The sequence below is a fragment of the Heteronotia binoei genome, chromosome 4 (assembly GCF_032191835.1).
Source record: "Heteronotia binoei isolate CCM8104 ecotype False Entrance Well chromosome 4, APGP_CSIRO_Hbin_v1, whole genome shotgun sequence".
In the NCBI taxonomy this organism is placed as follows: Eukaryota; Metazoa; Chordata; class Lepidosauria; order Squamata; family Gekkonidae; genus Heteronotia; species Heteronotia binoei.
Genome location: NC_083226.1, coordinates 16942559 through 16960365, shown reverse-complemented (window position 1 = coordinate 16960365; position 17807 = coordinate 16942559). Strand labels below are relative to the sequence as shown.

Sequence of the window (17807 nt, the reverse complement as noted above, 5' to 3'; positions counted from 1 at the left end):
TCAGACTGTGCGAGGTGCTTCTCTCGCCTTGGTCTTTCTTTGCAGATTCAGAACCAGCAGGCAGCTGAGGAAGTTCCCACCACCCAAGGGGTGCCATGGTGGCTGGATCGGGAAAGAGCTGCCCCTTGGTGTCTGTTTCCAATGGGCAGGGAGGTTTCCCTCTGCGCAGCCCCAGGGAGAGGTTGCCAAGCCCAGCGATGTCACAGCAGGTGAGTCTCTGCCCGAGACAAGAGAGGACGGCTGTGCTGTACCTGCCTGGGATACCCTGGGCACCTTGCGTGTCAGCCAGCTTGCACGGACTCATCCAGAGTCCCCTGTTCCTTGGAGTTCATCTCCAGGCATCGGGAAGCACATTTGCTGGGCATTGAGGCACCCAGGAGCACCAGTTGGTGGGCTTTTAAAATGGAGGGGGAGGCCGGCTGCTTCTGCCAGAGCTCCCCATGCCAGTGAAAGGTCCAGTCGATCAGCATTCCCGGTGGCTCAGGGGAAGGGGGCACGTGCCACTCTTTCAGCACTGCTTGTACAGGGATTTCCCATGTGTGGAGCTGACCACCTCCTGGCCTTATGAGGCTCTTCTGCAAAGATGGGTACCTTTTTCTCTACGGACCACAGAGCTCTTCTCCTTGATTCCCACCCACACGACTTTGCAGGTCTCAGCATAGGCCGGGGGGTGGGGGGGGCTATAAGCAACGGAGGTCAAAGGGAACTCCTCCTGGCCTTTTCTCCTGCCTGATGCTGTGGAAGCCCCCCTCCCAACTTTGGAAGGAGGGCTGAAGAGCCTGAAGTGATGCAACGTTTCCAATTCCAGGCATCTGCAGAAAGTGATGGACGGATGGAGGAGCGGAGAGGAGGAGAGGATGCCAGGAGGTGGAAAAACCAAATCGACAGTCAAGAGGGCTTCTGAAACCGTGGCTCTGATTAGGGAAAGGAGTATGGCTTGCCCAGAGGGAGCGGAAGGAAGAGCCAAAGAGCAGGGAGGCTGCGTGGATTTGGGGGCGGGGGGGGGGGGGATGAAGCCTCTAAGAGCAACACCAGCTGGTCAGTGTTGGAACTCTGTATCCCAGGACTGGGAAGGACTGGTGCTCCGACAGGCAAATCACTGATAAGCCCAATGGCAAGTCAAGCCTCTGGCTGAAGAAGGCTGAAACACCGAAACCGGTCCCTTTGCTTCTCCTTCTGCTTGCGAATGACTTGCTGGCAGGATTCCTCCGACCACTCAAGAGCTGTTTCTCCCAATATGGACCATGAAGAAGAGACTATGAAGAAGAGACTGATGCAGGAGTTGTTAGGACATTATTTATTGTCATTGATGCATGAATGATTGTTGTTGCAATAGTAATCTTGCTATAAGAATAACTTAGCATTAGATGATTTTTTGTTACACAGTTTTGTTTGTGTTGTGCCTATATAAGAGCGGGCATCACCCCAGCCCCCTTCTCTCTTTCCCACCAGCAATGGAGACCACCACCCTCCTGCTGCCCGTTGTTCCAGAGTGGGCGCAAGCTGGTCGCCTGTTTGGGGGCTGAGTAGGAATTCCCCCCCCCCTCCAGTGGATCGGCTCTGGCCTGCATGGGGGGTTTTACCTAACAGGAATTCCAGGAGGAAGATTCCATGTATTGGTGGCAGCGGGGAGGGTCTAGTTGCTGCAGTGCATGGTGCACAGCATTAAGGGAGCCTCATGTGGCTGGCAAAGATTTCCCCCTCAGGCCTGAGGCCGCGGTGCCTGCCTGGCCCTGGGACAGGAAGCCCCTGAAGGGTGTCTTTCTCCTGGAGCCCCAGGCTGGGTGACAGGAGGTGGCCCCTCTCCCTCTGGCATCCGGGCAAGGAGGAGCCGGCAGCCTGGGCAGAAGCTTCCCTTCCAGAATGCTGCCTGCCTCCCATTCGGTGTCCCAGAACCACCTCCAGCTCAGCAGGGGGGCTGCCTTCCCGGCCTCACAGGAAGACCGCAAAGGCAGGCCATCTGCCTTCCCATGAAGGGGTGTCGAAATGGGGCAGGAAGCTGTCGGCCTGCCTTTGCTGCAGCCCTGCTTTTTGCTGCATCCTTCCCTACAAAGGCAGGCCATCTGCCTTCCCCCCCATTTAAACACCCCGGTGGGGTGCTGTCTCCCCGCCCTGCAGAGGGGTGGCAAAAGCAGCCAATTTCCCCCCCCCCCACCCCTCAGATCAGCTGCCCCCAGTCAAAAAAATGTCCATCTGGCCCTGATTCATTGTATTTCTGACTGCTCAAAAAGTAAAAGGAGGTTGCTTTTCTCTGGGAATAGGATTGCCCTCTTGTGAGTAAAGAGCTCTGCAAATATCAATATCTGTATACTTCTTATTGTTGGGGGTGTTTTAAAATGACGACATGTGTTATGTGGATGTGTGAAGCCTGCCCAAAGAAATGCTTCTCCTTTTGCACCAAGATATTTCTAGAGCCTCAGGACTCTCTTTATTCCCTTGCACGGCTGCCTCTCCGGAGGCCAAGGCATCCTCTCCATGCCCCTCCCTTCCGGCTGGCAAGGCACAAGTCTAGCAGCCCCCCCCCCCTTCAAGCCAGTCCGCTCTGTGGCAGAAGCAGAGGACGCTCGCTAGACTCTGCGCTCTCTCAGAGGCCCAGAGCTGCAGAGTCCGACTCCATTCGCCAACGGCTGAAGCCCTAAAAGCCCTTTGCTGTGCAGAGCGGCCTTCCTTCAGGAGAGGTCTCCCGGAATGGCAGGACCCCCAGCTCAGGCCCCCTGGAAGAAACGATCCCAGGCAACCTCAGTGCTCCCCAAAACAAGTGCTTCTCCATTCGTGTATTTAAAGTATTGCACAATTATTGCATGCACGAGTCCACATATCCTCAGCACCATGTGTGCCCTCCAGGATGCCGTCAGGGACGCAGTTCTGGATGGCTTGGTGTCAGGGGGTGTGGCCTAACATGCAAAGGAGCCCCTGCTAGGCTTCTTCTGCCAAAAAAGCCCTGGATGTAATAATTGTGTTTGTGGTTTGTGTCACGGCAATGAGCAAAGGATAGTCCTTGCGCAGCTTGGTGGTTGTCTTGGGCACATAGTAACAGAGATAAGACTATGGATAACTTATAGATTGCGTTTTGCATCAAGATAGCTTGCTGGGGGGGAAGTTGAAAGACTGGGGAAGGCAACGGCAAACCACCCCGTAAAAAGTCTGCCGTGAAAGCAACGTCACCCCAGAGTCGGAAAGGACTGGTGCTTGCACAGGGGACCTTTCCTTTTCCTTTGTATCAAGATATTTTTTTGTACAAAGAAACAGTCGAAATAAGTTCATACTATGAAGACATGAACGGTGCATGAGCAGGGAGAAACATTTTGTGAGCGGTGGGGTTGCAGGTCATCGTTACTTTTTATCCCGTGGCTCCAGGTGTGAAGTTTTCCAGTCCCCTGGAGGAAACAGCTGCTTTAAAAGGGGGAGGGGGGCTGCAGGGCACCATAGCCCCCCGAGTCCCCTCCCCAACTCCCACGCTCACCCTCACGTCTCCAGGAATTTCCCAACCCAGAGTTGGCAACCCAAGTCCAATACTGCAGCCGCTCAGCCCAGGGGGGATGTGTGGACACAGGGCTTTCTGGCTGTCTGCCGTGAGGCCTCGGAAGACTGGGGGAATTGGGAGGAAGGCGCAGCGTTGACAGAGGGGTGCAGACCTTGCGAGTGGGATTTCCCTGCCTGGTTGCTTCTCTGCGGGGCAGGCAGAAGGAGGAGGAGTCTGGAGCAAAGGCCTCCCTTTGTGGCTCTTTCTGGGGAAGGAAGGAAAGAGCCAGAGTTTCCTTTGTCCAGTTCCCTGGATCCCATGGGAGAGATACACAGAAAGCACCTTTAAGACCAACGAGTGCTAATGTTTTAAACATGTTTTAAGTTTTTCTTTAAAAAACTTTAATTGCATTGCCTTATAATTTATTGCAATATAATTAATTGCATTATAAAGTTAATCTCTCTGCTACTTGGCATTCCATTTTATGACACACAGGGCCCGGCACGACGAGGTCTCTTTTATGTCAGATCTGGCCCTCATAGCAAATGAGTTTGACACTCCAGGGTTAGTCCTTCACATGGCCTGCATTTTCACCCCTGTTCCACTAGAGGGCTTTATGATAGGGTTGCCAATCCCCAGGTGGGGGCAGGGGATCCCCCGGTTTGGAGGCCCTTCCCCCACTTCAGGTCATCAGAAAGTAGGGGGGGGGGAGGGAAATGTCTGCTGGGAACTCCATTATTCCCTATGGAGATTTATTCCCATAGGAAATAATGGAGAATCGATCCATGGATATCTGGGGCTGGGGAGGGGGGGTCTGTTTTTTGAGGTAGAGGCACCAAATTTTCAGTATAGCATCTAGTGCCTCTCCCCAAAATACCCCCCAAGTTTCAAAAAGATGAGTCCCAAAAGAAGGTGCCCCTATCCTTCGTTATTTCTTATGGAAGGAAGACATTTAAAAAGTGTGCTGTCCCTTTAAATGTGATGGCCAGAACTCCCTTGGAGTTCAATTGTGCTTGTCACAACCTTGCTCCTGGCTCCGCCCCCAATGTCTCCTGGCTCCACCCCCAAAGTCCCCAGGTATTTCTTGAATTGGACTTGACAACCCTGCTTTACAAAGACTTTACAAAAATTGACATACCGATTTTTTTTTTAAAGGCCTTGCAAAGCCGGGCCGGCATCAGCATAACCTGGGGTGGGGCAGCAGCCAGGGCCGAGGACTTCTGGTGGGGCCCACTGCCCTGACCCCCACCCACCTTCCCTGCCTCCTGTCTGCACCTGGGCTCCTAACGGTTCACCATAATTGAGGAAGGAAGGACATGCATGTGGTGCATTGTGGTGGCATTCCTGGTAGCAGTGGCTGCACCACTCTCCACTGCATCCACCGGCCACTGGGGGAAAGGGTGTCCAGGCTACTGAGCATAGGTGTGGGAGGGCTTGAAAGCAGAAGGGTGCAGCGACAGGCGAAGGGGTGTGAAATGGCATGAGAGAACATAAGAACATAAGAGAAGCCATGTTGGATCAGGCCAGTGGCCCATCCAGTCCAACACTCTGCATCACATAAGAACATAAGAGAAGCCCTGTTGGATCAGGCCAGTGGCCCATCCAGTCCAACACTCTGCATCACATAAGAACATAAGAGAAGCCCTGTTGGATCAGGCCAGTGGCCCATCCAGTCCAACACTCTGCATCACATAAGAACATAAGAGAAGCCCTGTTGGATCAGGCCAGTGGCCCATCCAGTCCAACACTCTGCGTCACATAAGAACATAAGAGAAGCCCTGTTGGATCAGGCCAGTGGCCCATCCAGTCCAACACTCTGTCACATAAGAACATAAGAGAAGCCATGTTGGATCAGGCCAGTGGCCCATCCAGTCCAACACTCTGTCACATAAGAACATAAGAGAAGCCATGTTGGATCAGGCCAATGGCCCCTCCAGTCCAACACTCTGTGTCACAGAAGAGAAGCCATGTTGGATCAGGCCAATGGCCCATCCAGTCCTACACTCTGTGTCACAGAAGAACATAAAAGAAGCCATGTTGGATCAGGCCAGTGGCCCATCCAGTCCAACACTCTGCATCACATAAGAACATAAGAGAAGCCCTGTTGGATCAGGCCAGTGGCCCATCCAGTCCAACACTCTGCGTCACATAAGAACATAAAAGAAGCCCTGTTGGATCAGGCCAGTGGCCCATCCAGTCCAACACTCTGTCACATAAGAACATAAGAGAAGCCATGTTGGATCAGGCCAATGGCCCCTCCAGTCCAACACTCTGTGTCACAGAAGAGAAGCCATGTTGGATCAGGCCAATGGCCCATCCAGTCCTACACTCTGTGTCACAGAAGAACATAAAAGAAGCCATGTTGGATCAGGCCAATGGCCCATCCAGTCCAACACTCTGTGTCATATAAGAACATAAGAGAAGCCATGTTGGGTCAGGCCAATGGCCCATCCAGTCCAACACTCTGTGTCACACAGTGGCCGAAAAAATATATATGGATGGACCTTTGCTGCATATTTTTATCTAACCCCCTCTTGAAGCTGCCTATGCTTGTAGCTGCCACCACCTCCTGTGGCAGTGAATTCCACATGTTAATCACCCTTTGGGTGAAGAAGGACTTCCTTCTATCTGTTTTAACTCTTAATCCTGGCTCCACCCCCAGTCCCCAGGTATTTCTTGACCTGGACTTGGCAACCCTGCTTTACAAAGACTTTACAAAAATTGACATGCCGATGCCTCAGTGCCGAGCAGATGGGAGCCCCCAGGGACTATCTGCCCCCAATGGGCCCTGGATGTAGGAAAGTGTGCACAAAACTCCCGCCAACCTCTGTCGGGCAGGAAAAAGGGAAGACTCTACAACAGAGTTTCCAGATTGGCTCAGGCCTCCCTCTCTCCTCTGCCGGAGCAAAGGCAGCGACGTCCACAGGCTGAAGTCGACAGGTGACACACCTGAGCCCTGCCCTGTTGCTGGGTGGCTCGTTATTTTCCCCCCTGGGATCAGACGGGCTCTCCTGCAAGAGGCTCCACAGCGCACTTGTTTGGAGTTGGGTGCGGGGCTGTTTGGGGCTGCAGAAAGCGGCACTTGCCGGGGTGGGATCCTGGAACTCAGGACAGCATCAGGATGGCTTCCTTCACAGTCCTTTTCTGTCCTTTCCTTCTCACGTTGCTCACATACTTCGCAGGTAAGCAGCTAAAAAAAAAAGAGAGAGACTATTTTCTTCTGTTCTCTAAATAAGGGTGCGGGGTGGGGGGGGGGCGGTTTTAAAGAAGGGCTTGCCTGATTCACTAGTGCTGCCGCCCAAGAACATTCGTGTTTTCGTTGGCGTAAAGGCTCTCAGTACAATATGATGGTCTTGTTCGAAGCCCACCTCAGGGGCTGTGTGTCAGTCATTCCAAATGGGTCGGTCGGATGGAGCAAAATTAAATAGGAGCCGAGTGGCTAACCCCACTCATGAGTGTCATCAGCGTAAGTTTTCTTGAGTCTGCCTCAAACACGTGAAATATGCAGGCATTAGGCAAATGCATTTATACGCAATGCCGTGTAAACAACATGAATGTGTTATGTGGGGAAGAGGGAGATGTGTCTGTTGAGCAGCTGAACTCTTTGTTGCCTCTGTTGTGGTGAACTCCGTCTCATGAGAGATCCCGATGGGAAATTGTTAGGTGTGGCTGAACCTCCGATGCGTCTACATATAAAGGGGGACCAATTAAGACTGAGAGTCAGTTTGGTGTAGTGGTTAAGTGCGCGGACTCTTATCTGGGAGAACTGGGCTTGATTCCCCACTTCTCCGCTGGCAGCTGCTGGAATGGCCTTGGGTCAGCCGTAGCTCTGGCAGAGGTTGTCCTTGAAAGGGCAGCTGCTGTGAGAGCCCTCTCAGCCCCACCCACCTCAGAGGGTGTCTGTTGTGGGAGGGGGGAAGGTGAAGGAGATTGTAGGCAGTTCTGAGACTCTGTCCTTGAAAGGGCAGCTGCTGTGAGAGCCCTCTCAGCCGCACCCACCTCACAGGGTGTCCATTGTGGGAGGGGGGGGAAGGTGAAGGAGATTGTAGGCTGTTCTGAGACTCTGTCCTTGAAAGGGCAGCTGCTGTGAGAGCCCTCTCAGCCCCACCCATCTCACAGGGTGTCCGTTGTTGGGGAGGTAGGTGAAGGAGATTGTAGGCCGTTCTAAGACTCTGTCCTTGAAAGGGCAGCTACTGTGAGAGCCCTCTCAGCCGCACCCACCTCACAGGGTGTCTGTTGTTGGGGAGGAAGGTAAAGGAGATTGTGAGCCACTCTGAGACTCTGAGATTTGGAGTGGAGAGCGGGATATAAATCCAATATCTTCTTCTTCTTATATCTTCTTAATAACTATTGAGAGCTAGCATGGTGTAGCGGTTAAGAGCGGCAGACTCTAATATGGAGAGCCGGGTTTGATTCCCCCCTCCTCTTTCACACAAAGCCATCCGGGCGACCTTGGGCTAGTCACTGTTCTTTCAGAACTCTCTCAGACCCACCTACCTCACAAGGTGCCTGTTTGTGGGGAGAGGCAGGGAGGTGATTGCAAGCCATTTTGAGACTCCTTAAGGTAAAGAAAGGAAAGGAAAGGTCCCCTGTGCAAGTGCCAATCGTTTCCGACTCTGGGGTGACGTTGCTTTCACAACGTTTTCACGGCAGACTTTTTACAGGGTGGTTTGCCATTGCCTTCCCAGTCATCTACACTTCCCGCCCCACCCCCCAGCAAGCTGGGTACTCATTTTACCGACCTCGGAAGGATGGAAGGCTGAGTCAACCTCGAGCCGGCTACCTGAAAACCCAGCTTCCACCGGGGATCTAACTCAGGTCGTGAGCAGAGCTTAGGACTGCAGTACTGCAGCTTTAACACTCTGCGCCACGGGGCTCCTTCCAAGGTAGAGAAAAGCAGGGTGTAAAAACCACGTCGTCTTCTTACGGTTGTAATTGGACCTGTGGTGGAGGAGACAGCATAATTTCCCATGATTCCCCTCTCCTACTGCAGACCACTGCTTTGGTCCTGTGAGCCCCTTGATCCCCAAGAACAGAATTTGGTGTGCTACAGCCAGGGTGGTGTAGTGATGAAGAGCAGCGGTTTGGTTTCCCACTCCTCCACCACATGAAGCTTGCTGGTGACCTTGGACCAGTCCTCGTTCTCTCAAAGCTCCCTCAGCCCCACCTACCTCACAACCAATGTTCCCTCTAAGCTGAAGAATGTAAGCTGAATAAAACTTGGTTGGCCTTAAAGGTGCCACTTGACTCTTGCTTTGTTCTACTCCTTCAGACCAACACGGCTGCCCGCCTGGATCCCTCTAAGCTGAGTTAGTGTGAGCTAGCTCACAGTTTTTTAACCTCCGGCTCACACATTTTTGTCTCTGTCCAGGAAAGATGGCCCCAGAGCAAAGTAATGGATGCAGTAGCTCACAACTTAAGAACATAAGAGAAGCCATGTTAGATCAGGCCAATGGCCCATCCAGTCCCACACTCTGTGTCACACAGTGGCAAAAATTTTTTGTGGCTAATAGCCACTGATGGACCTCTGCTCCATATTTTTATCTAAACCCCTTTTGAAGGTGGCTATGCTTGAGGCCGCCGCCACCTCCTGTGGCAGTGAATTCCACATGCTAATCACCCTTTGGGTGAAGAAGGACTTCCTTTTATCCATTCTAACCCGACTGCTCAGCAATTTCATTGAATGCCCATGAGTTCTTGTATTGTGAGAAAGGGAGAAAAGTACTTCTTTCTCTACTTTCTCCATCCCATGCATTATCTTGTAAACCTCTATCATGTCACCCCACAGTCGACGTTTCTCCAAGCAGTCGACGTTTCTCCAACTTTAATGCCGGTAGCTCCCAAAGTAGGGTTGCCAATCCCCAGGTGGGGGCAGGGGATCCCCCGGTTTGGAGGCCCTCCCCCCGCTTCAGGGTCTTTAGAAAGCGGGGGAAGGGGAGGGAAATGTCTGCTGGGAACTCTATCATTCCCTATGGAGATTTTTTCCCATAGAAGATCATGGAGAATTGATCTGCGGGTATCCGGGGCTCTGGGGGGGCTGTTTTTTTTGTGTAGAGGCACCAAATTTTCAGTATAGCATCTAATGCCTCTCCCCAAAATACCCAAGTTTCGAAAGGATTGGACCAGGGGGTCCAGTTCTATGAGCCCTAAAAGAAGGTGCCCCTATCCTTCATTATTTCCTATGGAAGGACAGCATTGAAAAGGTGTGCCGTCCCTTTAAATGTGATGGCCAGAACTTCCTTGGAGTTCAATTATGCTTGTCACAGCCTTGATCTTGGCTCCACCCCCAAAATCTCCTGGCTCCACCCCCAAAGTCCCCAGATATTTCTTGAATTGGACTTGGCAACCCTATCCCAAAGTCTAATTTTTGCTCACAAGACTCCACAGCTTAGAGGGAGTATTGCACACAAGGGGGCTGATGTGGGGAGAGGAAGAGAAGGCATTTGTAAGCTGCTTTGAGACTCCTCAGGGTAGAGGAAAAGCAGGGATAAAGCCCTACCTCTTTTTCTTTGAAAGTAAAAGACTAGGGGCTAGATCTTACTCCCTTTTCTGTTCAGTCTCTTCCAATGCCCTTTTGTGCTGCAGTGCAGACACCATAGCAGCAGCCCAGTTTAGAGTTTTCTGTCAGGTAAAAAGCCAGTCTGCCCTGGCTCCATGTGGCTTTTGTCTACAGGGTCCCAAAACAGATGCTTGGTGTAGCTTTTCGAGTGGTTTAAAGGCCCCCCCTGCTCCCCTAGCGGAAAAGCTGACAGGGTAACAACCCTTAGAAACAGTTATAATCGAGAAGGACTTCAAACTAGCTCCGGAATGTGCGAATTACGCAGATGGCTCGAACGTTTAGGGTTGCCAGCCTCCAGCGAGTAGCTGGAGGTCTGCTATTACAACCGATCTCCAGGCGACAGAGATTAGTTCCCCTGGAGAAAATGGCCGCTTTGGAAGGTGGGCGCAATATACCCCACTGAGGCCCCTCCCCGCACTCTACTGTCCCTAGGCTCCACCCCCCCGCCCCCAAATCTCCAGGCATTTCTCCTATCTATAAAGGGAAATGATTCCACCTACTCAGGGCTTGGGTTTCCATGCAGCTAGAGTGCCATGGCTCCTTGCCCTTCATCCCAAGTGGCTGAGGGTCCCTCATACTTGGAGAAGGTGCTTTTTTTTTGTCAGTGGGAGAGGAAACGCAGTTTAAGCTGCAGCTGCTTGGAAAGCTCAGGTTTAGTAACAAGGCTGTGCTTAATAAATACGTAGTTTTTGTAAGGTCCTAACCAGTGTTCCCTCTAGGCTGAGTGAGCTAGCTCACAATTTTTTAGCTTCCAGCTCACACATTTTTTGTCTCAGCTCAGGAAAAAATGGCCCTAGAGCAAACTAATGTATGCAGTAGCTTTAATGCCAGCAGCTCACAACTTTAATGCCAGTCGCTCACAAAGTAGAATTTTTGCTCACAAGACTCCACAGCTTAGAGGGAACACTGGTCCCCTAACCTGTATATTGGGTTGTTTAAATAGGCTTGAATGATATGTCAGTATTTTTATGCTCTCGGGGAATGCAGAAAAGATAAAGCGGATAGAAAGGGCTTTGCCTTAAACCTAGAGTCCCCATCCTTTTTGAGCCTCCAGGCACCTGTGGAAGTCTGACCCAGCATTGTGAGCTCAGCCTCAAGATGGCTGCCACAAGAGCAGAGCCAGCCGCAACATGGCTGCCGCGGCTTACCTTCAGTCTCACAGTGACGATCCTTGTGCTGTAATGGCAGCGGCTGCTGAAGCGACATTTTAAAAAGCAGCATTGCCAATCAAGTCTCCAGTAGCCAATCAGAAGCCGGGCTGGGCTAAAGCCCCACTTTCTAAAAACACTTGACGGGCACCAGGAAAGGTTTCCACAGGTACCACACTGGGATTTCTACCTTAAGCTATCGAATGCAGTCAGGGTGGAAGTGACATTTGAACAGGGCTTCTCAGAATTCTAAGTTGGCAGTTCTGTTCCGCAGATGCAACAGTGACTGAATTGCGGGCCCGTCCCTTCGATAACATCACCCTGCCTTGCCACTTCTCCTTTGTGGACGGCACCTACGACCTGACCTTCACGTGGAAAGAGAAGACATCAAGGAAGAACACGAAGTGGAGGACAAAGACTTCTACAAGTTTTTTGTGGCCCTCCAAGATTTCTATCAGTTTTACCCGAAGCTGATCTACAGTTTTGCGGACAACAAAGAGCAGCTGGAGGAGCAGAATTCTCTGTACGAGGGGAGAATCTGGGTGGACGACGACGAGATTTCTGAAGGCAATTTGGACCTCATCTTGGAGCAAGTGGAGTTTTCGGATGAGGCCTTCTACATCTGCAAGGCCACTAACTCCAGGGGGGCAGGGCAGAAGAAAATGAAGCTCATTGTGCAAGGTAAGGAACTTGGCATGTTCTTTTGACACTAAAGAGCTAGATTCGAATCCAGTAGCACCTCAGAGACCAACAAGTTTGTCAGTAGCTGAGGGCAGGACTTTTTTTGTAGCAAGAGCTCATTTGCATATTAGGCCACTCCCCCCTGATGTAGCCAAACCTCCAAGAGCTTAGAGGGCTCTTAGTTCAGGGCCTACTGTAAGTTCCTGGAGGACTGGCTACATCGGGGGGAGTGGCCTAATATGCAAAGGAGTTCCTGCTGCAAAAAAAGCCTGGCTGGGGGGCGGGTGTGGAAACACTAGTATAAGCTTTTGAGAGTCAACGTATCTGATGAACGGAGCTTTGACTCTTGAAAATTTATATCCTCAAAATCTTGTTGGTCTAAGGCTGCCAAGTTTCCAGGCCGGGCGGGGTTTCCCCGCTTCAGAGGTTCCCAACCCACCTGCCTGCATTGGGTGGGATCCTCCCCCCACGTCACCAGCACGATGCCATCACTCGCAGTGATGTCATCATCCCAGCGACATCGTGCATGGGCTGCTCTAGGAGCTTCCAGAAAAACTCTATGGTTTCCCTGGACGCTCTAGCAATTTGGGAGGGAAAACTCTATGGTACCAGAGGCTGCAGGAGACTTGGCAATCCTGTTTGGTCTCTAAGGTGTTCCTGGATTCAAATCTAGCTCTTCTGCAGATCAACGTGGTTGCCCCCTGAAACCACCCTCTGTAGGGTTGCCAGGCCCAGATAGGGAAATACCCGGAGATTTTGGAGTACAGCCTGAGGAGGGTGGAGTTTGGGGAGGGGAGGGACTTCAACAGTGTTCCCTCTAAGCTCGAATAGGGGGCGCTGGCGCACAAAATTTTAGCTGGCTGCTCAGGGATTTTAGCTTCCAGTTCAGAAGCACTGGGAACAATGGAGCATGGGGATACCTCCTTCTGGGACCCATAGAATTGCGCCCCCTGGAGATCTCCCACTATTACACTGTCTCCATGCAACAGAGATCAGCCACCACGAGACAAATGGCTGCTTTAGAAGGTGGACTCTATGGCCGTTTGCCACTGCCTGCCTCTACATCATGAGCCCAGTAATCCTTAGAGCAGGGGTGTCGAACCCCTTTGTTATGAGGGCCAGATGGGACATAAAGGAGACTTTGTTGGGCTGAGCTATATCGAGCCAGGCAAAGATTAGGTAGCAAAGATGCAAACTTTGTAAAGGGCACAGAAAAACACAAAGATTTTTTTAAAACCCTAAAATAAAACATGCTTAAAACATTAGCACTTGTTGGTCTTAAAGGTGCTTTCTTTGTATCTCTCCCATGGCATCCAGGGAGCTCAGCAAAGAAAGCTCTCACTCTTTCCTTCCTTCCCCAGGGGACCAGGAGGGGGTGGTCCTTCAGACGATGGAAGGAAGAGAGGCTTGGCTCAGCAGCTCCGATGTGCAACTGAAAGAGCCTGTCAAAGCAAGCTCTCCCTCCCCTTCCTCCCCAAGGGAGGAGCCCCAACCAATGGGGAAAGGGAGCCTCAACCAATGGGGAAGAGGTTTTGCTCTGTAGCTCCTGTGCGATTGAGCAAGCCTGGCAAAGCAAGCTGTGATGCAGAAGGAAGCAAGAGAGAGGGAGAAGGCAGTTGCTCAGGGGCCTGATAGGAGCCCCCCGAGGCACATGTTTGACACCCCTGCCTTAGAGGTTTCTCATCCAAGGCAGAGAAACATTCAGAGGTGGTTTGCCCTTGCCTGCCTCCGTGTCAAATTCTGGCATTCTGTGGTGGTCTCCCTCCCAAATGCTAGCCAGGGCTGACCCTGCTTAGCTTTTGAGATCAAACTAGACTGGGCTAGCCTGAGTCATGCAGGTCAGGCCTCAGAAACTCTTACCATATTACTAATATTGAGAAAAAGGGAAAGGTACCGCTGCGTGCACCTTTTGAAAAACTCTAGCCCTCGCCCCGGGGCCCTCACAGCAATTAGTCCAGAGCCGTCATTAGGGAATATCTAATTGTTTTGTTTTCTTCCCTCCATCCTGCGTAAGACGCCGAAGAGCCACAGGTGCAGTTCAGCACAGTCGACGATGTCCTGGTGGCCAATGCATCTCCGCAGGCTGGTACCACATGCCCAAGGTGACCTGGCGCAACCGGCGGGAAGAGGACATCTCCAGCTACGCCGTCACCGACGTCCTAGAAGAGAGGCAGGACGGGTCCCACCGGGTGGTGTCCGTCTTGCACTACCCCGTCCTGCTCCACGAGATCTACACTTGCCACATCGAAGAGGAAGATGTGCTGAACAGGCCCGTGAGATCCATCCACAAAGTCCCAAGTGGGTGCTTTGATTTAACACAGGGGAGCCACGTGTGGCTCTTTCACACGACCTGTGTGGCTCTTGAAGCTCCCACCACCCCATCTTGCTACCTTGGAGAAGGCATTTCTCTCTTGAAATCACTTTTCCAAGCCAAGCCAGCTGACGGCCTGGAGGACACATTTAAAGTTGCTTTCTTGCCCCCTCCCCCCAATCGTTTGCCTTCCTCCCTTCCTGTTTATCTTGCAGCTCTGAGGTTTATTCTATGCAGCTCTTACGTCAAGTCTGGCCACCCCTGGTTTAGCAGGTCCATGTTCGGTCTTGAATTCGAGTGTAGCACATGCCCCACTTCCTTCAAGAAAGGACACGATCCTTTCTCACACTACCTCTTAAGGATAAAGCACAAGGCACAGGGTGGCACGAGGAGACATGGACTCCATAGCTGCCGCTGCCTGCAGTCGCAAACCTACCACCTGCTCAACACTGCCACGTGGGCTAAACTCCCAAGTCAGAAAACCTGTTCCGGAAGCGTCGTTTGCTTGGTAGGGGTAAACGAAACAAAAGGCTGAAGTGTGAGTCCGCACCCACCAAGGTTATTGCTGCCATGAGCCTGTTGGACTACTCATACAGCCAGAGACCAAGGCACCAAGACTGTAGCCCTTCCAGGATCTGAATGCCAAACCAATCCTGTAATGTTGTACACTCACAAAGTGATGATGATGATATTGGATTTATAACCCACCCTGTATTCAGCATCTCAGAGTGGTCGCAGTCTCCTTTACCTTCCCCCCTCCCCACAACAGACACCCTGTGAGGAGGGTGGGGCTGAGAGAGCTCTCCCAGAAGCTGCCCTTTCAAGGACAACTCCTACGAGAGCTATGGCTAACCCAAGGCCATTCCAGCAGCTGCAAGCGGAGGAGTGCGGAATCAAACCCGGTTCTCCCAGAGTCCTCACACTTAAGCACGACACCAAACTGAATCCTAAAAGCAAGTGACTTTGGTAGTTGCGGCCAACTTGGGCCAGATTCAGATCGAAGCCTCGTGAATTCAAGCACGCCTCAAAATAGAATTCAAGTGATTTATTTAAAAGATGTGCAGGAACATGCAGCAAAAGAGCAAAGAACACTGAGAATAAAATAGCAAAGCTAAATAGCAAACCTAGATACTTACAGTGGTCCACTAATCCAAAGGTTACTTAGCAAGGCAGAGTGCAAGATAGTCCAAAATTAACAAATGCCTGGCCACTTATATTTTGCATGTTACTTTTTTGCGAGTGGGGCCATCAGCTCAGGGGGAGAACACCCTGTGGAAAGTCTCCAGTTCTACCCTCAGCATCAGGTAGAAGGTGACGCCCAAGGCTTCTGCCTGAGACCCTAGAGAGCTGGTGGGAGGTGGGAGAAGACTAGGGGTGCCAAATTTAACTCCGATAATATCTGGGGACTTTGGGGGTGGAGCCAGAAGACTTTCCCTAAAATAAATAAATAAAAACACAGCAGCGCAGTTCCCCTGAATACAGTCTTCATTTCCTCACCCAAGCAGCTGCAAATTTTCTCTCTCTCTCTCTCTCTCACACACACACACAGAAGCAAAAATAAAAGTTTGCAATCCCACATACAGTGGTCACACAGGGGCAATTTACTCACGAGTTGCTGAACTTCCAGAAACACTCGGAAACCAAAGATTCAAGGTTACCCTTTGCTATGCAAACGACCTCTGAAAAGCTTGTACAACAAATGGAGGGCCTGCGTTGCTTTCACAGCTCCTGGGAGCAGCCACGCTGTTCTGCCTGCTCATCCCGCCCCCATGTGGCCTTAAAGACACAGACACACCATCCCAAAAGGAAGCCTTGGCAAGCTTTCTCCTAGAGTTCTGAAAGGGGAAAGGCACATGGTGGCTGTGGGGACGGAGCTTCCCCCTGCCGGCCAGCTGACTAGGGGCGGGAAGGAGCCTGGGAAAGCGGGAGAACCCCCACGAGGACCTGGGGATTGGCAAGCCTAGAGCAGACAGCGCTGACCTAGATAGACCAATGACACATCTAAGCAGAAGACGGCTTTGTGTATCTATCTTGTCTTTAATGCTGAGGCAGTGATTCAGCAGGTAGCTGAGGAAGATCCGGAGCCCAACTGCATGAGCCATGCAGGTGGAAGAGTGGCAAAGCAGGCTGGCTGAGAAGGGCATGGATGGGATTCCACCCCCACGAAGAGTCTAGCACAAGGTTGTCGAACTAATTTGTTATGAGAGCCGGATCTGACCTTGTTGGGCTGAGCCGTGTTGGGCTGGGCCATACGTGTGCCTATTTAAGATGAGGTAGCAGAGATATAAACTTTATAAAGGACGCAGACAAACACAATTAAAGATTTAAAAAAAAAACACCTTAAAATAAAACAATGCTTAAAACATTAGCCCTTGTTGGTTTTAAAGGTGCTTTCTTTGAATCTCTCCCATGGGATCCAGGGAAGTGGACAAAGGAAGCTCTGGCTCTTTCCTTCCTTCTCCAAGGGGCCAGGAGGGAGAGGAACCTCAGCCAATAGAAGGAAGAGAGGCTTGGCTCACTAGCTCTGCTGTGCAATTGAGAGAGCCTGGCAAAGCAAGCTCTCCACCCCTTCCTTGCTCCCCAAGGGAGGAGCCTCAGCCAAAGGAGAAAAGAGACTTTGCTCTGTAGTTCCTGTGCGACTGAACAAGCCTTGCAAAGCAAGCAGAAGAAGCAAGAGAGAGGGAGAAGAAAGCAGGTGATAATCAGTTGCCCGGGGGCCTGATAGGAGCCTTCCAAGGGCCTGATTCAGCCCCCAGGACGCATGTTTAACACCCCTGGTCTAGCAGGTCCTAAATCTGCAAGCTTTCCAAGCACCATCAGTCACAGCTGACGTGTGGTGACCCTAGGGTTTTCAAGGCAAGAGACATTCAGAGGTAGGCTGCCATTGCCTGCCTCCATGTCACAACTCTGGTATTCCCTGGTGGTCTCCCACCCAAATATTAGCCAGGGCCGACCCTGGTTAACTTTCAAGATCTGACGAGATTGGGCTAGCCTGGACTATCCGAGTCAGGGAGAAAGGAGGATGCACCCTGCAGTTTAGTTCACGAGTAAGGCACGCTAGGCAAAAGCCACAACTAGGTGGGCGAGTACTTTTGCAGACGATGTTCTAAGATTGCATTTTCCTTTTTTTCTCCCCCCAGAGAGAAAATACCACAACATGTACAACCACTATTAGAAATTCAACGACTGGGACCCGCCAAGGCAAGAGGCTGCCACCGCTTCCGCCTCGTGGATTCTTCTGCTTTGCACAGTATACAGATGTAGAGGGGTGGCGGGGTAGGGCTAACATAGCTAACAATTAGAGGCAGGGATGCTGTAAAAGGAAATGTCTGCAGCCGTCCAGATCGGCATTCTAGAGTTTTGCGCCTCCAAAAAAACAGAACAAAAAGACTCTCGGAGCCTCAGACCAATAAAGGCTGTCCGAATAAAGCCAAGCAAGCCGGCTCTGCTGATTTCACAGGCTCTTTTCACCCGCATTTGTGCGCCTACGGGAACCGCTCATGTCACGGCGCGTGTGGCTTATGGTCTGCGTTCATTCAGTATCCTTTTGGACTCACAGAGGCGATGCTGCCACCCATAAATGCTACGTGGCCTTTCTCTTCTGTAGAAGTAACCACATTTACACTGCAACTACCGTTTGCATTT

At 51.5% G+C, this 17807-nt stretch overlaps 1 protein-coding gene across 1 annotated transcript; it reads left to right on the top strand.

The window, feature by feature from the left end:
* Positions 1 to 11484: 11484 nt before the first annotated feature.
* LOC132569879 (uncharacterized) lies at positions 11485 to 17418 on the top strand (the record flags this gene model as incomplete). The annotated part of the gene is made up of 4 exons (XM_060236310.1): positions 11485 to 11851; positions 12235 to 12373; positions 13866 to 14149; positions 17303 to 17418. Coding segments are annotated over 4 exons (825 nt in total), but the record flags the coding sequence as incomplete, so codon positions are not given.
* Between the last annotated feature and the right edge of the window lie 389 nt (positions 17419 to 17807).